General features: G+C 38.0%; 1 protein-coding gene across 6 annotated transcripts in view; it reads right to left on the bottom strand.

Annotated features, from left to right (window-relative positions):
- Nucleotides 1-219: 219 nt before the first annotated feature.
- The window catches only part of PIK3R1 (phosphoinositide-3-kinase regulatory subunit 1), a 58,479-nt gene continuing 33,455 nt past the window's right edge, over nucleotides 220-25,243 (bottom strand). For 4 of the 6 annotated variants that reach the window (XM_074568885.1, XM_074568886.1, XM_074568887.1 and 1 more), the window contains 14 exons: nucleotides 24,834-24,926; nucleotides 23,061-23,135; nucleotides 20,029-20,160; nucleotides 18,808-19,009; nucleotides 18,514-18,593; nucleotides 8,041-8,143; nucleotides 7,261-7,359; nucleotides 6,952-7,132; nucleotides 6,355-6,480; nucleotides 5,190-5,332; nucleotides 4,743-4,919; nucleotides 4,582-4,650; nucleotides 2,071-2,241; nucleotides 220-1,597 (listed from right to left, as the gene is read on the bottom strand). In XM_074568885.1, the coding sequence (XP_074424986.1) occupies nucleotides 1,408-1,597; nucleotides 2,071-2,241; nucleotides 4,582-4,650; nucleotides 4,743-4,919; nucleotides 5,190-5,332; nucleotides 6,355-6,480; nucleotides 6,952-7,132; nucleotides 7,261-7,359; nucleotides 8,041-8,143; nucleotides 18,514-18,593; nucleotides 18,808-19,009; nucleotides 20,029-20,160; nucleotides 23,061-23,135; nucleotides 24,834-24,926 (1,841 nt within the window). In that variant the 3' untranslated portion in view covers nucleotides 220-1,407. Of the gene's footprint in view, nucleotides 1,598-2,070; nucleotides 2,242-4,581; nucleotides 4,651-4,742; nucleotides 4,920-5,189; nucleotides 5,333-6,354; nucleotides 6,481-6,951; nucleotides 7,133-7,260; nucleotides 7,360-8,040; nucleotides 8,144-9,532; nucleotides 9,721-11,718; nucleotides 12,147-18,513; nucleotides 18,594-18,807; nucleotides 19,010-20,028; nucleotides 20,161-23,060; nucleotides 23,136-24,833; nucleotides 24,927-25,243 lie in introns of those variants that run through there. The other 2 variants (XM_074568890.1, XM_074568889.1) reach the window with 2 other exon arrangements.

Genomic DNA, 25,243 nt, shown 5'->3' with positions numbered 1-25,243 from the left:
ATTTACTATGAATAGTGGATTCATTCTGAAATCCAAACTATCTACCCCAGTAGCCAAATTTCTTGTTTTTTTCTGCAACCATCAGAGAAGTATACACCATTTTTTGTCTTTCAAATACAAAGACAATCATGATAGAAGTTCAAAATGCTTCAAGAAGCAAACATAGCGTGGTACCGTATTCTAAAGTTATCTCTGAAACAATATTGTTGGACTCAGTGATATTTTGTAATGTTCATATATTTTTTATTGAATAAAGCAGCTTTGAAGCTTATCAGGCACTGCCCAACAAAATATTTAGTCCAAAAAAAAAATTACCAACTTTTAAAACTTCGAGCTAGTAGCTCAATATTCTATACAAAGAAAACTGTAAAATATTTCATAGTTTTAATTCTGAAACCAACTCTTGCTGGCTTCCTGTACATTAAAAAAAAAACAAAAACAAACCCCAAACAAACAACAAAATGAATAACAAAAAATAATCATCAGGAAAAATATTCTCAGGCAAAAGAAAGAAAGAAAAAAGAAGACAAGGAAACAAGAAAGAAAAACAAGCTTAACCTGTAGGTATGCTTGAGAGAATACTACAGCCTAAAGAAAATTCAGTATTGCATAGCACAGTCTAAGAATTCAGCTTTTAGCAAACAGAAAAGGGAAAAAGAGAAGCAGTTTGGTATTGACAATTTCCATCAATGATAGTTAGTCATCCAATACTATGTACATTATTATATACTGTATGCCATTGAAAGTCCTGTTTTCTTCAGTCTTAAATATATTCTTAAAACAGGATTTTTAAACGTCTAAACAAAACACTTCCTGGCACTTTGCTATTACAATTACTCTGAACAACATACTGTAACTGAAGTCCTTTTAAAGTGTCCCTTAGAAATGAAAGTGCCATTCTGCTACATATCATTCACCAGAAACCAAAAAATCCACAATGCTGTGTGTCTGTATCCACTGAGTGCAGCAACACCAAATCCAAGCCAGGTCGTGACCACAAAATTCCAATAACTGAATGACAAAAACCTCTTACACCTTGTGTCTGGAGAATCCAATATTCTAGCTGGTAAAGCTTCAGAAGTGGTCGTAAACAAGCACCATGTTTAAAGGCCTCTAGGTCCCTGCAGGGAGATCAGGTTAGGATTTCTCTCTCTCTCTGTATTTTGTTTCTTAATTAAAAAAAAAGCACTTCAGATTAGAAACATACGTTCACAGCTTAATACTGTGATCTCTCCCACTGCAGTTGTGAAGGAAAGAAAGCTCTAGTCCCATCTGAAAACAGATAGCTTTGATACTGCAGCTGAAATTCTTGAGTAAGGCTGAAAGGAGCCTTCTCTCTCCAGAGGCCTCAATGTTGTCAAATCTTTTCTTTAGAAAAAAACCAAACAACCCAGAGTATTAAGATCTTCATCGCCTCTGCTGTGCGTATACTGGGTAGGCTAGTGTGACATTGAGAGAGTCATTGTGCTGCACGAGTGATGTGTGTTGATAATGTAGCACCAGTTCTTTGAGCGAGTTGTACAAGTTATATGGCTCTGCAAATCCATACCCAGTAGGCGTTTTGTTTATCACACAGTGCTTTACTTCTCCATCCACCCTAAAAAGGAAAAAAAACCAACCAGTTTTTAGTTTGTCAGTACAGTAAAGTTAAGCTAGAAAATAAGGTATTGGCAATAAATTTTAAGATGGTAGTCACTACATAGAATTCCTGTCTTCTGTGGTATGATAATAGTAAAAGCCTAGGTTTAACCCAAATCCCAGATGTTGCGTTAGCTTAAGGAGGAGGGAGATAGGCAGGACTTAGCAGCTGCACATAAAGCAGTGCATCCATGCTTTCGTTTCCCTTCTGCGTGAGGCTCATCTGTGGGAGTGCCACAGGTTTGAGCTGGGTAAGAAAGGCAGCAGCAATAAGGATGGCCTCAGGACTTGCTGGTCTAAGCAAGGCCATCCTTCAGGCTTCTAAGCCTGAAGGTCCAGTTGGATCCATGCACATACAAGTGTCTATCTGGCCCTGGCTCAAGGTAGGTGCCTCAGATGTTGGTTACATCATTCACAAATTAAGGTACGTACACAACAGAGCAGGCATAGCAGCCTTGTTTGCTGCTCTCTCGAACAAGGAATGTTCCATCTCGCTTTCCCCGCAGCAGATTTTCAGCTTGGCTTCTATTGATATTCCCCACATTCCATGTTCTCTCATCATGATGGGGCAAGTCCTCATCATCTTCTACCATAGAGTATTGGCTGTTGAGATAGGACAAAATGTATTTGTGAAACTCATAGCAAAGCAAAACCCACAAATTAAGTAGTCCCCATTTTGTATTACTTGAAAAAAAACGTCAGTGGTTACTAGGATGCCTCCCTGGTAAAACTAGGGATGTAACCCATGTAATATTGCACCATTCAAACCACTGAATAAAAATAAAATATAAGTTCTGGTTCTTGCTTCTTTTAAAAACACTCATGTAAATCTGAAGAAGGATATAAAAGGATGCTGTGCTATCTTTCAGAATCTGCTGTGAAGCACTTCAATACTTCTACCATTGCTCACTGTTTTGGTAAATAGCAAGCCCAATGAAATCAATACCCTCTGAGTCAGCTTCATTTCCAAAGATCAGAACACTTGGTCAGCAGTGAAAAGTCATGCAATGTAGCAACTACAGCTGCTGCTCGGGAAAGCTACGAGCAGTTGTACAGACAGACAGATTAATTTTTTATAGGGGAGATGGCTTTGTGGAAAGGGTGGAATAGTAGACTGCTCGCCCTCTACTTATAACCAGATTATGAGAAGAGCATATAATATAGGGCCTTCTCTACCAAACCAGCCACCAACTATGAAGTTGATTCAGAGTTACAGAGAACCCTCTGAGCTAAAGTCCACCATGAAAGAAGATGTCTCTGGTTCAGCTGTCTGGACACCGCTTTGATATTCTGCAGTTCCAGAGCTCCCCACTCCTCCAGCAGCCTATACTGGTGGGTCCTGCCTCTCCTGCTCAGCTTGCAATCAGTCTGTGTTTTGGTAATGTATTTATTCTCTCTGTAATAGGTTTTTAACCAGTTTTCCTTGGTCTAAGGAAACATGACTTCTCACTTATCCACCATTCTGTCTTTCTGAAGATTCTCAAAGTAGTCTACAAGAATCAGCAATCTCACAGAATTCAGTTTTTCAGAAAGAAGGGGTTTTTTTCAGACAACATTCTCTCTAGGTCCCTTATCCCATTGTACTCGAATGTCCTGCATGATATTCAAATGCATTCAGCAGTGGCTTTATTTCAACCAGCACCTACTAAAAGCAATTCCTGTTTTTCCTGCTGCTCATTATATTGATTTTTTCTGCATTACAACTTTTTTTCCTAAAGTCATATTCTGAAAGTTTAGTTTTTCAGCAGAAATCTGAGCACTTACAGACTCACTGGCAAGGAGAGTAACAGAGTGAGAGAACACGAAGATTTTCATTAAACATTTTGATGCTACATTAAAACTATAGCCTAGCATTGTTCTTTGTCTACTGTTTAAGCGATGGGAGTACTACTGGAAACAGGTGCCTACACATTCACCATCATATCACCTTTGAGCTGTGCCAAGACTGAATGAACAACACAGCTTTAAAACACGTATGCCATTTTTATCACCTGCTTCTACCAGTGCAGCCACAGCAGAGATGCACAATTTCCAAGATAACAGTAGGAGACTCAATAAACCAAGCCAAATTAAAATAGATTGTGGACAAGGCTAGAATGTAAATGCACAACACAGTCATTGTCAGTCTGCTGCTTTTGCTATACGTTCAGCCAGGCAGCGTAAAAGGCATGCACAGGAAACTACATAGGCCGAAAATGCTGATACAAATATTACTCAGACAACTTTGTTTTTCTATTTGTTCAGTCCTCACTGTTACTACACTTTTGATACTATTTTGTGGCTTGCTTTTGTTTAAATTTGGTCTACATTCACACCACCCAGGTGTTTTTTACTTTTTTCCCCCGAATGAAATGAAACGTATTCATTAGGCAAACCCCTGTCAGAAGCTATAGTAAACCGAATTGCTGAAATGACAGAATACCATCCTGCCATTTCCCAGAAAAATTAACCAGACCACAAAACCAGAGAATGACTACTCTTCAGCATATATAATTTTATCATCTCCAGTAGCAATGTGGTATACTGTGGTATCTACCATTGTACTAGATAGCACCATAGTAGCAACGCTTGAAAATTGGAAAAAGCCTGCCCATGCCTAGGAGACTTTCTGAACAATTTGTCCATCCATATAGCATCTCTATAAGATATTACGGCCTTATGATCTTCATTTTGCTGGTAAGAATAAAGACATAGGTTAAATGACACTGTTTTGCTAGAGTAACTTGATTATGCATTTCCTTGAACAACTGAGAGTAGGGGGTGAGATAGAGTCCCTTCTAATACTTGCATGACGTAGGCTGTCATGTGTTAACAGCGTGCATTGTTACTGGAGATGTAGGTTTGAGATTTCCTCTATGTGGTCCAGGAATTAAATATGCTTTATCTCACTTTTGCATAATATGATCTGAAATACCAGAAATATTTAAATCTTTCAATACTCACTCTTCTGTATTTTCATTTCCAAGCCATTCATTTAGCTTCTTTTGCCGAACACCTTTTTGAGTCAGCCACCTGGATAATAATTGCAAATAAAATTAATTGTTAGTCACCGAAGTTGGATACCAACGAAAAAAAAATAATTGTTAACTCATAATGATACTCACATCAAGTACTGATCTCTTGTCTTCCTCAGCTGTATGAGGTCTGGCTTAATGCTGTTCATACGCTTGTCTATCTCTCTATATTCAGCTGCTTGCTTCTTTAAATCCTCTTCTAATCTACGCCTGCTGTCCACGATTTCACTTATTCGAGACTTCAGTTTTTCATAGTTGTGCATAATTCTGAATGGAATAATGTGGTAGGTTACACTCTGATGATGTCTTATTCATACCTTTATAATTAGCTATTTAGTGGCATAGACACTTAAGAGTACAGATTATTTCTCAAGATTTAGCTATACATTTTGCAAGTTCCCATCTACCCTATTTGAGGCTTGCTTTGCTCACAACTGAACAACTTTAAACTCGCCATCTTGCTTTAGTTTTAGGCAGACTTAGACTTGGCATTGTTTCTTTCTTCAAAATCATACAATTTGAAATACCAATACTGACCTTTGTATTTCTTTTTCATTTCCTTCTCGTTTAAATTTTTCAATGTATTCCTTACTGTATCTTTCTTGCGTCTGGCACTGCTCTTCAAATATTTTTATTGTTTCATTAAATGCTTCAATAGCTGTTCTTTTCATTTGAATTTCCTGAAAAATAAAATAATTGTTATTACAGTTGTTATCAGACAGAAAGTATGATTATATTGGCTTGTATCACAGAAACGCTTCAGTATATTGTAACAGAAGACTTCAATACCCCTTTACCAGAACGCATTATGTATGCAGAGCCTTACAACACAGAGGAAAACAGGCCCATGCAAAAGGTTACCATGATGAGGCTTTCCATGATCAGGTTTTCCAAGAAACAAAAACTGCTAGACAAAAAGCTAGCTACAATCTTCGCTTTGTATAAATAAGTTTTATTTGTGATGATTACAGCCTTATGGCAATGCACTTTGTGCTTCGTAACAACTAATGTACATGTGGCTTTATGAAATAAAAGTGTAAGATATTGGCCTGGACAGGTCTCAAAGAGGTCATCTAGTCCATCCTGCTCCCCCTACCTAGCTAGTTGATCGTCCAGTCTTTTAAGTCATTAGTTCAAGTTGCCTGCACTTCTCCCTCTGTCTTCAATTATGTTTAGGCATATTTCCTGCACGTTTTAAGAAGCAGTCTTGATTCTGAGTCTGTAAAACAGCACTAATTCACTGGCACTTCAAGATTTGGCTAATAATTGATTCAGTTGAAAGAAGGATAGAGGCAGCTTTTCATTCCTGAGCTGTGTGTACACACATAATCTCTCTACTATGCATAGATGAAACCAGATCCTTCAAAGACTAGTAATAAAATACAGTGCTTCCCTGAAAATGTGTCTTGAAAACTTTCACTCGTATGCAGAACTGCTGGTAAACCAAGACCGTTCTGTGCTTGGTTTGGATGCAAGTGTCAGACTTGGGCACAGGGTGGGTTAGGTTACAGGTGGTGACTGTTCAAACATGAGTAAGCGATTCTACTATACTGAGCAAGCACTTCAGATATGTTTCCTCTTTTGGGCAATGGCAGTGGTAGCGAAAGGGAGGGGGAGGAAGATGAAGGAAGGTGGCAGTATGAATATTATTCCGAATCTACAGAAGTCTTCCAGTCTCCCTTTAGTGTCAAATCTAGCTCACCTGAGATGTTCTTGTGTAGTCTTCATAGAGTCTGTCATATTCTCGGCTTTTTTCTTGGAACTGGGTATTATATTCATGTAATTTCTTTCCCACTGCTTCTATGCTATCCTCTTTTACAACTTGATCCTGGAATGATGAGCAGGAGGAAAGATATTCCGTAAAGAAACAAAGATATTGCACAGATTTTCAGGATTAAACTGCTTAAAAATGCCTAGTTACATGGTAAACAAGACTTCTCTTTCATCAATATGGAGATATAATATACTATAGTAAAACATGCAAATGAGAAACTAACGACAAAAAGCAATTTTGCATTGCAAGTGTTCAGCTTTATACTGCAAGTTATATATTTCATCATTAATGAGTGGGATATTTATTAACATAAATTTATTTATTAATAATGTATCTGTAGTATTTAAACTTTTAATTATTTACATGCAAACTGTGTAGTTGGTTTTAAACAAAAATATCCGGTTTTATACCCACTTTATTTTTTCAGTTATTAACAGAACTGAAGTTCTTCATGATAAATGACAACCCAGTCTGCATTAATTTCTCTGTATTTAAGTGAAACACAAAGAGAATAGACCAAATTACCTGCTGGTACTTAGACACTGGATACAGTAATTTCACATCCAGTTTAGGATTATACTGGGCTAGAGATTCATTCCGGTAGTGGTTTATTAGCTCAACCACAGAGTTGAAAGTTAATGGGTCAGAAAAGCCATATTTTCCATCTCGATGAAATATTTTGATTAATTTGTTATTTCCTCCTTTCCTGCAAATAAAGTTTGTTGAAAAGTTAGGCATACTTCAAGTACTACTTCCTAAAGAACACTGTATTTTAAATGCAGTGTTTTACTGTCAAGTATTACTGTCAAGTATTATTAGCATAACTACTCTTACCTTAGCGTAAGTGTGTAGTCCCCATGCATTTTGGTTGAAGCGTCTCGTACCAAAAAGGTACCATCAGCAGTGTCTCGAAGCTTCTCATTTACTTCTTCTCTAAAATGAAAGCAAAAGTAACCAATCATTTCAGCTGCTTCTCCCTCATTTATCCTCTCACTGTGTTCTAAATTCTTCTGTTTTAAAATAAATGGTTTTTATAAGCCTTCTTGATCTCCATATTAATATATACAGTTATTTAATAGCTTATTTAACATTGCTGGAGAACAACTGGGATATAAAAATGGTATATCCTACGTCCTCTCACTGTTAGACAAAATTGTATTAATGCAAAGGTCTTTCTACTTGTTCATACAAGCCTGCACATTTGGAGCAGCCAGTGCTGGTCTAATGTACCTATATATAGTACAGTTAAAAATGTTGCTAATATATGGCACTTGTTAGTCTGGCTTGTTAACTATTGTGCCTACAGTTGGAAGTTCTGTATCAAAGACAAGAAGAAAATACTTATTTTTTGGTGCTGTCCTTTCATGCTAGCATTTCATATAGCTGTCTTAAAGTAACAGAACATTTCACATACTACATTCTAACTAACTGCCAGTAACTTTTTAGTCATGTTTGGAATAAAACCAACCGTAATATGTTTGTGTTGGAAAATATCCTAAAAAATGTCTTTTAGAACCCTAATTTTTCTATACCTAACCATAATACATACACACAGAATAACACAGCAAAAGCATAAAGCCAAACATAAGAAATACATGTCTTGAGTTGATTTACCTTGAGATATCTCCCCAGTACCATTCAGCATCTTGTAATGACATGTTGTTATTCATGCCGTTGTTAGTTGCAGTGTTAGGTTTCGGTGGCTTAGGAGGCAGTGCTGCAGATGAAAGGGGGGGAAAAAAGTTGATTATAACTCACTGAAAACCCGACTATGTATTCCTTGAAATTGCACATTATTACATGAATGAGAAAAAAAAAAGACAATAGTTAAAAAATAGAGTTTTCCATCAGTAATAATCTTTGAAAGACATTACAGGAATCAAGATATTTTACTGAAAACAATATAATTCAACAAGAAAGATGTACTGTTTCCCAAAGGTATGTTACTTTTGCAAGAATGTATTTTAAGCAAAATGTAACACCATACCCATCTCCTCCTCCTCTGAAGAAAGCATTTGAGAAAAAAAAAATTCTGAAGTTTGCTTTAACCTTTTTCCACTCAGGTGAATATAAATAACAAAACATGTAAATTTTTTTTTTTTTCCTCCTATGTAATGATCTTAGGGGAATGTTGCTGCTCCCTTACCTACAAGCTGAGTAATAAAAGATGCAACCCCACAGCAATACTGTGTATTTTAAGAAGAAGAACTGGGTTTTTGTGATCCTCAGCATTCTGTGCAATGATTTGCCAAAAAAAACCACTTTAAGAAACCCATCTGTGACCCAAATATCTCTTGTGTTAATCTTAGTATTCTACAGAATAAACTGTGTTCCAAATGCCAGGACTGATTAAAAACCACATCCCCCTCTTCTCAATGTCAAAGCTGCATACGTATACCAGTGGGTTCCAGAGAAGATACTGCAGCACTCCTGACTTAGTAGCAAGGGGGACTACATTGGAATCAGGATTAAAAATCAACCCAGCTCTTTTAGTTCTCCAGTAAGTACATCATTCTCTACAAATGTCCCTGACCTGTATATTACAATCAGCTACAAAAGACAATGTTTTTAAAGTTGCAATGAATATCAAGATAGCATAATATTTTTATATTATATGAAAAAATGATGCAGTATCAGGTATTCAATTAGCATTGCTAAATTTTAAAATCTGTTTTTCCTCAAACAATCCAAAACAATGACTTGTAATCACTGTTTCAGGAAATAAAAGTGTTATTACAGCATCTCCTTTTAGTCACAGTGTGGAACAGAGATAGCAAAAATATTAATAAAAGACAGACAATTTTTTTCTGATATAATAGCAGAACTAGAACTACATCTGACAGAATAAAATCAAAACAGAAACAGGTCAATTCAGTAAAAAATCAATTAAGTAAGCAGACAGGTATTTCTACAGGTTATGATTCTAATTACTGTAACCATGCACTAAGCCACAATTTAATTCTAATTTATGCAAAAAAAAGGAAAAAGAAAACTATTTGTATCAATGACAAAGTAAAGAAATCCTATATATCCACTAAGAATTTTTCAGCAGCTATTGTAAAGACCAAAATGAATTAAGTCTTCAATAATAAGACTGCAGTTTTACCTGGTGGATCCATTTCTATGTAAAACATCAAGTCTGTGCCACAATTTATATCTGTCTTAGGATATTCTATATCCAGTTCTTCCATATTCCAAACAGTATTGTACATTTGTATGAGTTTCACTGAGTAAGCTCACATACAAGAAAAGAGTCAGGCTCTCTTTGTAATGGTGTCTTGGAATTCATTTTAAAACCTATAAGGGGCTGCACTGTAACCTATTACATCATAATCCTCAGCCAATCATGTCAAAATAATGTCACCAGACCACTCCTGTTTCATCATTTTCTTCTACATTAATCTTAAAACAATTTCAGTTTCAGAAGGAATCTACATTCAGAAGAACTGCAATATAAACCTGGTATTACAAACAAAAGGAGCGAGTGGGCTCTCCTCGCCCACGTTCCCGGCTGATTTTCCTGACTTTGCAGCATGGTACAGTCCAGTCCTGGCAGGATGACAAAAGGCTGATATGCTGCAGCACGTAGCTCTTACACACACCAGCACACAACACATGCACGCTCACACACAGGGCAGCTCCCTTTAGAAGTAGGTCGGTCACACCTCACTTGCATTCTCCTGCTCCGATGCCTGAAGTTTACCATGCAAAAAGCTTTACAAGCCTTCTGGAACTACTGGACATATTAAAGATGCAGAAGGGAAAAGAGCGTGACTCTGTGTGTGTGTGTGTGTGTGTATCCATTACACACCCATTTTACACATGCACACACACATAGCCATATATATCGCCACATAATGAAATACAGATTATGTTTTTAAACTGTAAAGATTTCTAATATTTTAATGGACACACGGGTCCAATACACTTGATATTATTACACACAATGTGCTTACAGCAGATGTGTCTTCCCGCCTCATCATTTTGTAATAAAATACAATTCCAATCGATCTAGATTAAATCATTTTGATATCTAAAAAACAAATATCATAATCTCGCATTCAGCAGACTTGCCTAAACTGTCAAAGAAGAAAGTCAAAACTGAGCGAGATCTTCAAGTGATTTTGCTGAACATAAAAAGCCAGCCTGTCAGGATACAAAAAGATTTAGGCTGCCATTTCACACTGTTTCTCTACCCTGTTCTCACTGAGATATTTATCAAGTTAATTGTTTTTAAAGCAAGAGTCCCTTGTCAGTGTCTCCTTCCTCACTTGTCTTTATGTCATCAGTATCCTCCTACCATTTAGAAATTTTGGTTCTTAACTGTCCCCCCATCACTGACTGCAACTGTCTCAGACCTCTTGGAAGAAACATGCACAGAACTGACTATTAATTCCAGAGCAGAATGCTATGTAAAGCAATGTGAATGCTTTATACTCGCTATAATCTATTGGGGCAGAAAAGGAGATCCACAACAAAGAGTAGTTGCAGCAACTATCTGTGCCTACATCATAAGGAATCCTGATGTGGCTGAATTGTGCTCTATCTCACAAATACTCATTAAAAAAATTAACACAATTTATAGCCTTCCCAATTATTTCACACATGTCTACCCCCGCTCTGTGCCCCTCAGCAGCCTACCCCTTTTGGACAAGCATTAACATACAAGAACATGTCTAGAGTACCGACAGCTACAAAAAATGCATGCTAGTTTGCTTTATATGTTAACAAGCTTAAATTCATTCTGAAGTAGACTCTCCCCTCCCTGTTTAGGTAAACACGCTCCAAAGATTGCTTCCATTTCCAAAATGAAATAGGATACTTAAAATCATCCCAGACACAAGTCCAAACACTGAACTTGGAGGTTTAGCCCACCTGCTACCCGCACAGTTGAGTTGCCAAGGTAATTATTTAAACTAGGTTACAAACATTTCCTACAAAGACTATGTGGCTGCATTTAGGTCTCATGTGGGATCAGTAAGCTTTTTTTATTCCGACTAATAAAGGCTTTCAGGAAAAAATTAGTTCTCCACTGGTGGCCAAATTCGGGACTGTCCACACTTTTATCAGGCTAGTGCTTGGCTCAGACTAGCCTAGCTTGCAGGCAAGAAAGAAAAGACAGGAGGCAGACAGGTGACTCCCCGTTCCCAGTATAACCTGGAAAGGTACAGAGGTACTCGACTTTCAGTCATGTATCTTAAGACCATGAAAGCTCTACCTGGTAATCAGTTACAGTAAAATACTTCCACGAGGTGAAGAAGAAAACACACACAGAAATTCAAAATCACTTACTTTGTAAATTATGCATCGCAAATGCTCGCCCTTGTAACACAGGATGAAAATACAATCCAATAACCTGAAAAACTTTTTGGTTTCCTCTGATAAAAATCTTGTTTTAAAAAAATCCCCAAAACTCCTTTTACTAGGAAGCTTCTCTGTAGCAATGAAGAAAAAAAAAAATCTGAGAAAGAGATTGCTCTGCTTTCCAACCAATGTTCCATAAAAAGCTGCAACATGCAGTGAGAAAATCCAAGCCTTCTCTCTCTTCTTAACTGCTTAAAGCTCTGTGCTGTGCAGAAGGTATCCACTTACTGTGGTTCATCATTAAAAAGTGAACCTGACTCCTGACTCTAGTACTGTAAAAAAAAAAAAAAAAAAAAACCAACACCACCCTCCGTAGCTTGCACGTCTCTCTCAGATAAAGATCTCAGTTTCATGATTAACTTGGCCAGGTTCAAATATTTGCTGAGCCAGGGATTTCAGGTGGGGGAGGGGGAGGCAGATTCAAAGTAAAAGTTGTCATCAGCTAACAAGTGGCCAATGCAGGGCTAACTTTCTCATTTTAGCTAAGTAAATGAGAAGACCATTGTAAGAGGCCTTAAAATAGCTTCTGTCACTAGCTGCTGAGCGCAGAATTGAAGTCGAGAAAACACCATGCACGAGCAAACACAGGAAGCGGCTAACTAACTTACTGCAGAAAAAAACAGAATCAAAATCTCCCTTGAAAAGAGCTGTATCTCTCAGAGCAGCTCTGTGCAAGTAAAATAGCCTGCTTGCAAGCACAGCATCATGTCCTACACACTCACACTGGATCACAAATACAGGTGCTGCTTGAAGACCCTCAGCACGACACTGTGAGGCATTTTATCCATTTCCTATAAACTGAAAATAGTAGAAAAAACCACCTGCCCATATCCATGGTGTTTTCCAGTACGTCAGGACTGTTCATTTCTGGGGCAGGCAGGCAGGAAAAGGGACTGTACAGAGAGGGAGCAGTTTAGGTCAAATATATTTTCCTTGCCTTAGCGTTTGGTGGAGATCAGACTTGCTAAAGGAAGAGAGCAGCAAATGAAGAGCCTGCTCCCCTTTGCCTACAGGGGTTAACTTCTTTGCCAGCTACACTTTTACAAGGAAATAAATTCAAAGGGAATGGAGAAGCAGATCACAAGATTAAATTCAGAGAAAGAATAAAACAGGATGAATATTTTCCCACCACTTGTTGGAAACAGTGACAACTTCTAGTAGCTGTGTTCCTTGAGATCAGCTTGTGCTCCTTATAGCAGTCAAATGGCATTGAAAAGGTTTCACCTCCCAAAGACTCCACCTACCGAAATCCTCATATGTTACAAAATACCAAACCCACTTGTACCTCATAATGAAATCCCAAATATCTGCAGTACCATTTTTGATGTTTTACAGTTGATGGATGAGCTTCATCTAAAACAATCCCTTGCTTTTCTAGTTTTAGCCTTTTCCTACTTGAACAATTGTCAGTTCTATATATAATTTAAAGCATTTTAAAGCAGTTTTAAGTCATAAAGGTACAGCCTACTTCAAATGGAGACGGTAACCTGTGTTTCTGAACTAATCCAACTTCTGACAGTAACTGATATGCCTCCTATTTACTGTTGAAATTATAGAAGGGGTTGATAACACTTGTTGGTTTACAGGGCCACAATACAGAATCATATTCTCAAAGGAGAAAAGAAATCCCAAACCTGGTTCACTGAATTTTTACCATTTTAAAAAGCCCAGGTACCCACACAGAGATAAAAGACAAGGCTTTGTTCCTAAGTAAAATTTTTTTTTTTTTTTATTCTGGTGTCTTGTGCAAAAATGAGTTCTTAATCATCCTGCAGAAGGGAATAAAGTGTCCTGTCAAAACACAGTACTGGCATCCACACGTCTGCATTTTCACACAATTGCCCTATCTTAAATTTAATTTCAAAACCTTGAGTGGTGCCCATTGAACCTAGAGATTTGCATTTGCAGAAAGTCAGCAGCCTACTATTTTTTGCTGTCATACTCACAATGTTCTTCTATCTATAAAGCTTTTTTTCCTAAAAAACTATGTATGAAGCAGGAAGAGAACTGATCAGGTCTGACAGGCTTGCACATGTGTGTGTTACACGTACTTACATACAAATACACACACACATATATAACAATCTGTAAAAAATTCTAATACATGTTGTTTCAGTTTTACCAAATACTTTCAATTAGGTATTGAGAAACATAAAGCACAGACTACTGTCAAATCCTAAACCAAGAATACAACATTCCTATGTACGCTGATTAACAAAGCATTTTGCTCTCTGTTAAATCAGGTATAAAGTCTGATTTTTATTAGCTTAGAAGGGGAGCCCTCTGCCGGGTAAGGCACGGGCGCACAGCCTCTCTCCCCAGGAGAGACTGCCTTCTGCAGGCTCCAAACCATGCTTGGCGCTGCTGACAGTCCAGCCAAGCCTGTGACACAATGCGAAACAGTCCTGGCAAGGGACAGTGTTCCTAAATATTTGTTTGTGTCCCCAAAACACCACCAACAGGACCGTGGGCTGAGCCTGACCACCGCAGCAGCCCAGGGGAGCCTTGTGTTCGATTCCAAGAGGAACAGGATCAGCCTTTACAATCCTCTGGCTGGGCTGTTATGCTACCACGCTTGCTAATATTTTGTGCAGCTAAAAGCAAAGTGCAGCTTGGCTTGCCAGGATTCTCACCCCATCCCCAGTAAGTGAGCAGTTATGGGTAAGGCTGTCTCATTACCTCACTCATTCTTAGCTATGACCCTATGAGTAGTAAAACCTACCTCTTCATCCTCAAAACTGCAGTATTTCACAGCTTCAGCCATTATTTACAATGTTATTTACAAGCCTGGGAAACAGGAATAAACTGGGAGACACAGTCTAGCCAAAGCAGCTCAGCTTGCGCTAGTGCACAGGCCATCAAAGGCTTCAATTCAAGTGTACAGGACGGCGGGTCCTTCCCACCGTTGCAGTGGCTCTACCTCTGCTCCTCACAAGCCCCTCTGCCCGAAGTGCCACCAGCTGGCCAACTCCCCTCGCCCTCCCACCACGTCCCCCTTTCCTCTTTGCCTTCCTGCGATAAGACACACCTTAATCTCACACACCCAAAGCCATTCCACGCTCCGTATCACCCCTCGACCCTAAGAGGATCCCCATCTCCCTGAGTTCCCCATGAAAATCACCCCCCAGCTCTCCCATTGCCCCACCATCCCCTGTACAACCTGCCTCCCCAGCTACGAGCTCCAAACCCACCGTGCTGCCTCAAGCCACCCCTCCGGCCCGAAGGATGGCTCTGGGACCCGCATCCAGGGCAGGCCTCCTCCAGGCGCTGAAGCCAGGAGCCTTTATCATCCTTGAAAATGAACTGAAAAAAACATTCAGTCTTCTATGCCTACAAATATAGCCTATTTTTCAATATTTACCTCTACAAGCACACATGCTTTCACACCTCTGTATGATGTGTGAGATTCTGTGAGACACAAGCAGCACTGTTAGCTACAATCTGTTACAATTAAGATATTTTCTTCTAATGCTACTGCTTTGAATGGTGTATTTAGAGACATGCACTTTGTTTCTGACTGTGAAATCAGCATTACTCGTTAAATTAAAGCCTGTGTGGCTCTTCATCAATTTGGGGTGTTAAAACGGGATGCTAAATCACCTAGCTTGCACACTAACACCATCTTTTGGCTCACCTATTGGTAAAGAATGAGAAAGGAATCATAAAACAGATCTGATTACCAGTTATTCAAAACACCAGCCATTTCTCCAATCTTACTTCTCCTGCAACATTATTTTCTCTTCACCTACTGCACACACAGGCACAACAGGTATTTTAACTGCACTACTTTAACTTTTGTGGAGGGCTAAGCACTATTCTAATTCACAAACTAAAATGCACAGTTTGCTGTTGAACACTGTGACAGAGAAAAAAAAAATTAAAGATTAGTCGAGAGTTGTTCTGTGATAAAAAAATCAAGTAATGACCTAGGAGTAACTCCTAATTTTGCTTTTTGGTGTGCAAAGCATCACTGTAGCTGTAAGATGTCCAATTAAAGATGCCCTATTTAAGATACTAATTTTAAGATATATTAAGATATAAGGTCCAATTGCATACTTTCTATTGCTTTGAGGCAAGCAGGATAATTAGTGGGTGATGTGATACGAAAAAACCCCGCAGTTGTGCAAAGATCTCCTCCCTATTCAGCTCAGTTATCCCCAACACTACGTTTAACGTATCTACGTACTGTTTAAGACACCATAAGAACTTCATGCACAGCTTGTTTTAGACAGAATGTTTTAATCCAGACTTGAGAAAAAGAAGGAAAGAAAAGAAAAAAGAAAGAAAAAAGAAAGGAGGAAGTTTTCACTTCTGTCTGTAAAAAAGAGAAGAAACCTGGCAGCATTGTCTTCCCTATTATCGCTTAGTTGTCCTTACATTATTTTCAACAGTAAGATTCTTTCTGCTTAAAACCTCTTAACTTCTGCACTTTTAAAATTCTATTATAGATTGTCATTCTCAGAACACTTATATGACAAGTAAGTTATCTTTTCTAGGAATCTTCCTTTTATTACAATGTTTCTAACTATTTTTAGGGAAACAAGCTACCACAAGCAATAATCTTGAAGATGATAATCCTGAAAAACACATCTTAGAGTCTTTTATGAGAACTATAAAAACAAAGCACTTCAGATGATCAGGTCAGTGAATGATTTGGATGTGGAAAAGAGTCTCGTGTCCTAATCCTGTAAACTTACACAACATTCTATTAAGACTCAACTTTTGAAAATTATTCGAGGAAAATTTACAGAGCAGAGGCTAGCTAACCGTAGACTACAAAGCTTGAAAACTGGTATCTGAGGTTTTTTCCAGCACATTAATAGATGTGCAAATGTTCCACTGAAAACATTCCACTGCCCCGAATGGACTTTGAAATGCACGGGGAAGGAGTTTTATCTTTGAAACAGATCATATGAAAAATCCCAGGAGGACCCTCAAAATAAACCGTTGCATTACAAAATATTAATTAATGCAGAAGCAATATTAAAAACAAGCAGACGTTAGATTACAATTACTAATGTCATGTCAAACCCTATAAATGTGATGGATATAGCCACATTTCTTCAAGCACCCTAATGATACTCTCAAGATGACTAGACTCCTTGTCTTCATTATTAGTTCTAACATCAACAGCTTTCACTTTTATACTTTTCTCACATGAAGCAACTCAGGACAATATGCAAGTAAGTGATCTCTTAAGTGCAACTTAGGAAACTCTCACTTTGAAACTTAAGAAGCTCTCACCACTGACCTTACCTTTGTAACCTCCAAATCAGTGCTTCTAACCATACAAATTTACATTATCTAAAGCATTTGCAAACATATGATTTAGAAAAATGCTATTAGCAAACTCTTTAGAATATCAGAGGATTCAATAATGTATTTTGCCTTTTAAGGCTTACAACAAGTGGCAAAGAAAATACTTCTTTAACAATGACCAGTTATTTGCTGATTCTTGGTAAAACGGGACAGTCATGAAAAGTTTGGACTTTCATGGTTGTTACGAAGCATTAGAAAGAAAAATACATAGTGGTTCTGGAAATGCCTGCTTAACTATTTTGACAAAATTCAACAAAACCAAATAGGTATAAACTAGCTGAAAACAGATGTACACTAAATGTTAGGGAAAGGTTCCTAACTAATTGAGCTGGCAAGGTTGGAAAAGCCTTCCAATCAAAGCAGTAGGAACAAAAATCTTATTGTAGGAACAAAAAATAATCTATTTTAAATTAATTTTCATTAGTTGATGAAGGGGATTATACAACGCGCCTACCTGAAATACATGAAATAAGGCATTTTTCTGTTACTGTTTTTCTGATGCTGTGTTTTGGCTCTTCAAATCTTAAGCAGTCCTACAAATCCCACTGCCATGAAGTTTACCTTGTACTCTGAATACAGAAGGAGCAAAGCTACAGCCTGCCCTATGCTTTGTTCGAATCTTCTCTGTTAATAAGGTATAAAAGGAATTACTTTAGGCTAATATCTAAAGTCCTTTTGCGTTAATAATTTCCTTTGCACATAGTTAGCAACTCTGCCTCGTTCCTACCAAATATTTGATTTAAAACCAGGGATTTTTCATAGATTAGAAGTGGGTTTTACTGTTTGTTGGCTACATTAGATACTAACTGACAGGAACAATACAAGTGTAATATGACTTTCCTGAATGGAAATGGTTTTAATATTTTCTGCATTGTTTATTGATATTGAGAAATAAATCTTTTGAGTCTCTGGATTAAAAACTACATACATGTAAATAAAGGAGAAAATCTTACTTTCTTCCAATGACCTGTATGGGGTATTGTAGTTCTATGAAAATTTGCCTGGGAGTAAGGTGAAAGTTAAATAAAATCTCCAGAATTTACACCCCCACCCCTCCCTGTCACTGTATGATATGCATTCTATTGGTTTACAGGTCTTAAAAATTCACAAATTCCTACTCACAGTCTACTGAAAAATAAATTAAAGTTCTAAGGCTGTACAAACTATGGCTACAAAGAGGATTTTAATGAAAAAGACAATTCCTTATAAAACAAATAGACAAAATATAAACCAATAAAACACTATAGAACATATGAACAACTTCTACTTAGTTCTGTAATTACACACTTTTGCATTAAGCTTGACTGAAAAAGAGAAACAATGAGCATTTACAGTCCTTAAGTTGAATTTTAATATTTAAGAAAACGATGGTATATAACTTTTAAAATTATAAATAGTTTTTACCTGGTACAGGCTGTCTCTCATTCCATTCACTTGTGATTAAAACCTCTAGGATTTTTATGTGGTGTTCAGTATTATCAGAGCTGCAAGAGATGGATTAGGCAGAAAGAATTAGGCAGAAATAAAAAATGCAAGAATTACATTAGAATTATTCAAAAAACATAGGCAAAATTTACGCCAATGCCCTCCACATCAGAAGTAAGGAAAAAAAATCAGAAAATTAATTCATTAAACTTACTTTTGTACATAACTAACCTATATCGACAGTACAAAATACAATAAAGATGACCCACGTACCTTGCTATCTGGAATTTGAAAAGCAGAGGGCTGAAAATTTCAGCCAGAGACCTTGCATTCAAGAGATTTTTGCTGGAGGCTTTACAAACTCTGAGGAAATGTTTCAGCAAATACTGGAGTGTGAGCCAATACTGGGGAGGTACATTTGGAGATCTGATGAGTTTCTTCAGCAACTGAGCATGTTCCTCTGAGCTCTGCACTTCTGCAAGCAAAGAAATAAAAGGCTCTTCATATCAGCACAGGAACACGTAAAATGAAACTATACATGACTGCTTTGGAAGCAACAATTTTACAGGAAAAAAAATAATAATTCTGTCCTTCACTACAGCCGTTAAGACTTCTTTCTTCTTTTGAAAAGAGTGAAATGTTCAGGGAAGAGTAAAGAACAAGTATTTAAAAGTCAAACGGAAACAGATATGCATTTTGGTAAAAACCACAATATGTTCAGAGTGTACTGGTAGAAGACTGTCTTGTGTTTAGCGTCACACATGATTGGGTAATTCTGAGATGCACTAGATAAGTCTCACAGGTGCTGTGCTAACTTTGAAGGTTACCAGTACAATATCCCGTCCTGAGATATATAACAGAATACTTGGCGCATGTGCTGAAAGCTTATAAGCTGTACTTGTTTGAAATGACCGCTGTAGATGATGAATCTTACATGCATGTATTTCTCACTTCATAACCTGCAGCTCCCAACCTACTGCAGAACACCATGACCTCTAATACATTTACTTTGTCAGCACTGATAAAAAGTTAAAAATTAGCTTTCTGCATACAGATAAGTCCTTGATTTTTCCTCCCAGTTCTTCTACCGTCATTCTGCCTACTAAAATGAAGAGAATTGTGTTATCCCTTTTATTTTCCATTATGTTTACCTACATAGGTAAATAATGCATGTCTAGATCTGAACTGAAACAGCTTTCATTAAAAGCTTTCATCAAGACCAGGTTGGATGAGGCCTTGAGCAGCCTGTTCTAGTGGGAGGTGTCCCTGCCCATGGCAGCGGGTTGGAACTAGATGATCTTTAAGGTCCCTTCCAACCCAAACCATTCTATCATTCTATGATTCTAAAAGTAGTGAAGTTATATATGTTTTCTGGGACACTGCTAGCTTGTGCAGAAACTTCCTTTTTCTGTAGGTGACAGCTGGACCACCACATATTCAGAATCTTAGTAACAGCTTTTTTGTCTGACACTTGAAACAATGTGATAATCATACCTTGAGCTACAGAAATCATGTCACTGTAAACAGCTGCTGGAATGATGGGATTTGGCAGGTCCAGGAGATACCTCTTGAGAGCATCTGATAAAGTGGGCACATCAAATGTCTCTAAATCCAACGAAGAGGCATCTAAAGGGAAAGAGCAACACACTTTTTAGATATCAGAAACTGAAAAAAATATACAGGCTCATGATATTAGGGCTCTATACCAAGCCAAACCTGCTAACTTACATCTGGTTTATGGGGAAAAACTAGTAAGAAAGAATGTAAGACACCAAGAAATATCTTTGAGATGAAGACCATACAGTGCTCAACACCATGCCCAAGCCTTTGACATCTGATGAACCAATGGCTTCCACAGCTGTGTGTGGCCTTCTGTCATATATAGTGCAGGGCTGAACGCTCAGTAATGGTAGTGACTTGCTGCACGTTGGCAATGTTACGGAACATCAGGATATTTTTAACAGGTCTCTGTTTTACCTGTAAATATTTTGTGTAAGAAGTAATTATTAATCAAGGGTTTGGGCAAATGCAGCTTGTCTACTGGTAGCTACTTCTATTATGACTGCAAGTTTGATTAACAACTTGGGGCTCCAAGTCCGTAAATATTTACGTGAGTAAGTCGAAACAAACGTGCACGTGCAGAACTGGGTGCCTGGTGTTTTATGCAGCTGTTAGGATTTATCTTGTAAAATCTAATATCCTTCCAAGATAGTTATGACTTGGGCTAAGGTCTGGGAGTGTCACATGGAGGACTACTTGTTAGTGCTGCAGCAAGGAATATCAGCAGCAAAAATTAAAATAGGGTAAACCAGAAATGCTTACTTAGTGCAAGCAAGATTATGGTTCATCTTAAAACATGAAAATCTAGCATACTAAAGTCCTAAATGTTTTACAGAAAGATCCACATTTGGTACAAGAATTTAGAGGTATTAATACTGACCAACTTTCTAGGCTAGCCAAGTCCCCCATAAAATAACTCCTGAACCTATTTGGCGAGTTTAAACCAAATTCAACAGGGAGGTAAGGAATCAGATATATGGTGTGTCTGCACATACTGTGAAAAAGCAGCCAAGAGGAGGTAGTGAGAAACTTAGTGCTCTTCTACCTCCTTTCTGTTTTCCTGAAAGGAAAGCTTGCAGTATGAGCTCAAATCTTATCAGACATCAAAGAATGTGCATGAGAAAAAAGCCATTATGAATGGCGCAGGTGATAGAAAACTTGCAGTGTGGGTATGCATTCTACAAGAGCAATTATGTGCAGAGAATCCAACCACAAATCCGTAAGAAATAGTTTTCATTAGTTTTGTTGCTCACAGGATGTTTTTTATTTCATAAGCCAAGTTAAATCCTGGTTCTTTCAGGGCTGACCCATTCTTTGAAGTATATCCCAAATTATTATAATGAATACATGAGTAAGAATAAACTTGTGGTACTCTGCAACTCTCTGGGTGTAACATCATCAACAGACCTGAACTCTTCCATCTGCTGAGCTCGCCAGATGCAAGTCATCTTTGATTCTGGAGCTAGATAGCACTGTGTTGAAGCTAACAGGCAGTTATCCAATTAATATGGAGAGTATTTTAAACCATAAGCAAAACAGCACACTAATGCAGTGCACAACTTCGAGACCAAAGCTGACATTAGCACTCAGCTAATTCAAAGAGAGCAGGCACAAGATGAGATCTGTGTCCACGTATCTGGACACCCACTGCACCAGCTCTGTCCTGGAAGATTCTGATCCTATCTTAGAGAGAACTCAGAAAGACGCACTGTTACTACAGGGTAAATTCCTGTTTTCTTCTCTCAAACCTAATTACATTTTAAATAAGAATACATGTAAACCACAAGTTCTTGATCTAAGGAGATAGACGAACCTTTCATAAAAGTACACCTCAGTTAAGGACTTAAAAAGAGATTCAGATAAATTAAGAGAAACATTCAAATGGGTGTCATAGAAAATTTGTATTTATCTGGCCTGAAAAATATAATTACAATACTAAAAACATGGCTTAGGCTGCTAGCACCATGTGCATATCTCCTCTCCCTGCTTGCACTCATATACCTCTTCACTCCCACCACAATCAGCAGAGGACAGGAGGCTCTTTTGATTTGAACGAACAGACAACTCATAGTATCATCTCTCATTTATTTTGCTAATATTTGCAATTACTAAAAATGAAGAGAATTAATTCGAAGTTTGAGTTTGCTTCCTTTGTCCCTTTGGCAACATGGCACGTAGCCAGTTTCATTTTCTAGCGCTTGTATTTTTGTGCTCTTTTATGCAAGTGCAAGCTCACACCCCACATTGCACCCCAGCTTACAAAGGCATCATCAAGCACTCCTCCTACAACAGCTCCTGATCTCTCATACTGCAACTGAGTGTTGCATGCCAGTATATTCTGGCCTGGAGTAGAAATAAAAAAAGAGAAGGAAATACATTTCATAAAACTTGAATGGGTGTGTGGTGTTAGTGGTGTAGCTGCATTTTACTGTCCAAAACTGAGAACATAGCCTACTGCAGCAATATTAATTCAATTCTCTCTTTCCCTTCCAGCATCATCTCTGTAGCAGGCAGGGAATGTGCAGCTATCGCCTCCCCACCTACTGCACCAAAAAAATGCACACAGAGAACCATATGTAAACAAATGGTCATTTGTTTACAAAACAATAACCTGCAGCCTTCCAGGAATAGTGTATCTTTATCTTGCTTCTGAACAAAACACCTTGTTTTTCTCTGTACAGCTAGATTCTCAGTCCTTTAACAAGCAAGTGATCAAAATATGATTAAAATAGTTATTCTTGGGAAAAAACACACAGTGGAGCCATGAAAAAAAGACAACCTGTAGAAGTGAAAAATACCTTTCATATTAAGTCTAGAAGTTGGAAACCTTTTTAACTTGTATCTGTCTTTTTAATATTATATTATTCAGAAGCAGCACATGTATATAAACTGAGTAGAGGAGCAAAGAAAAGAGGAGTCTGTCCACAAAATTTGTCAGATGCTTCAAGGAAGAGAACTGTACTTACCACATTCAAGAATTTGTCTTAATTCTGCTGAGCTGCTTGACCCTTGTGTTCCATACAAAGTTGAGCACTCCAGACCTCCAAAACAAAATTGATGGCATATATTAATATTCTAGTGACTGTTGCCATGACACAACATACTTCTGTTTTCTTCAAATAACTACTTGCAGTATAAATTAGCAACATTCTCCCACCACCACCCACCTACCACACTACAGAATGTGACTGCTTTTTAAGGCTGTAAGACACCTCTTTGTACATGCAAACTGCTGTGTCTGCAGAAAAAGCTGGACAAGGAAGATCAGAGATGCCAGCAGTCCCATGTATTCTGTACCACCCTCCACCCGCTGACTGTGGAAAGCCAGGACTAGGAAACAGATTCACATAACCCAGGGAAGAAAATAGCTTCCAGTAGGAACACGGGAGACAGATCTTCCTTTATGCTCTACGTGCCAGCTGGAAACATCATGTCTTTCAGGTGGATAATAAGTGTGCAACCTGAGACAGGCCACCTCACAGGAATGGGACAGGGACATGACAAAAGTTCTAACGTGTCCTAATTAGCTTTGAAGATTTAACTGAGACCTCTAAGTTACAACCATGCCTAACTTTTGGCATCCTATGCAGTCAACAGAGACAGAGCCCATTTTATGGGACCGGCAACCCTTAGGTCACCTTTAACCATCCATAGAGCCCATAACTTCATAGTGTATGTACGGTGAGTGTCACATCACTGGTGTGAGAGCAAATGTCTCTATATATGTCACATAATGTGTCTGATAATCCATATGAATAAAAGACACCAATATAGTGTTTTCATGTGAAAGATACTGTTTACAACTTCCCTACTTCAGTGAAAATAGAGAAGACGCAAGGGAAGAGACAATACCCAGGGATGCAGAGCACCAACGATCTAACAGCATCAGTGTTATTTCCTGGAAGCAGTAGTTGCTTAACCAACATTAAATACTGTCCCTTCTCAATATTAGCAAGCTCCTACTAATTCAGGAAAAGCTTATGCTCTCCTAAAGTGTCAGAGCAGTATGTGAGAACCTGTGTCCCCAAGGACAGAAGCCTGAGTCTAATCAGAATACCACTTTTCCTCTTGCTCCCTGGCTGTAAGGCCACTGAACGAGCAGGACTCATGGCGCTGCTACTTACCTCACCAGGACTATGGATGTAAAATCAGAGGAGGAGCCAGGAGGAGAGAAATTGAGCAAAAGAGGCAAGACATTGTAGAAGAAAGGGGAAAGCCTCAAAAGGATGGACAGACACCAACATGGTAAAGCAGGAGACCAAAACACCATAAAAATAACACTGTCTGCCTCAGCATACAGCAGCAAAAAAGAACTGGCTCCTGAAGCATATAAACACTTCTTATAACTTTTTCATATTTACTTATCTTTTTTTTCCCCCGCTTTGGGGAAAAACATTACTTGTTTGACTGTGTATGATGGCCTTTCCACAATTAACTTAAGGTCCTTATAGGTTAGAAAAAACAAAGCAATACCAAATGCTTCTCCTTTACCTTTCAATAATATTTACATTAGTTATTAAATGTCATTTGAGGTAAGCTTTGTTTTTGCTCCTACAGTCCAAGTAGCCTCTACTGAGCAGAAACCAATGCATCAAACCTTAAATGAGATTATTTCATATCTGTTAAGTAATGTGATGCATTAGCAGCTCTAGAAAGGGGAGATGCCAGCTCTGGATCTGATTCTGCAGTCTTGGCTCACATAAGCAACAAAAACCTTGGTAAATCATTCTTCAGCCTACCTTTCTTTTCAATTGTCTCCACTATCTTGATAAGAATGGGAGGAGCAACATCAGGAGGTGAAAACTGCTCTGTAAGATCTGGAAGTGAAAAAGCTGTAAAAGAAAAAGAAGACAAATAAGCCAAGCTACAGGTGTATGTAATTTCTGTTTATGAAAGTCATGACACACAATGCAACCAGTCAATTTTTAAGTACAGAACAAACATCCCACTTGTCAGGCCTAAATGACAACACTCCACAAGTAATCAAAAAGCTGAATAAAAATTATGATAATTGCTTTTTTATAACATTTTCTTTTAGGGTCTTCAGTCAGTCCTAGAATCACTCTCCATATCGCCTAGGAAAATAAAACACAACAGAAGTTTGCAGTCTATGGATGGGCAAAAATACAGTGCAAGGAAGAAAAGAAAA

Source organism: Larus michahellis, chromosome Z (genome assembly GCF_964199755.1).
Source record: "Larus michahellis chromosome Z, bLarMic1.1, whole genome shotgun sequence".
Classification (NCBI taxonomy): domain Eukaryota; kingdom Metazoa; phylum Chordata; class Aves; order Charadriiformes; family Laridae; genus Larus; species Larus michahellis.
This window is presented reverse-complemented; position numbering and strand designations above follow the sequence as displayed.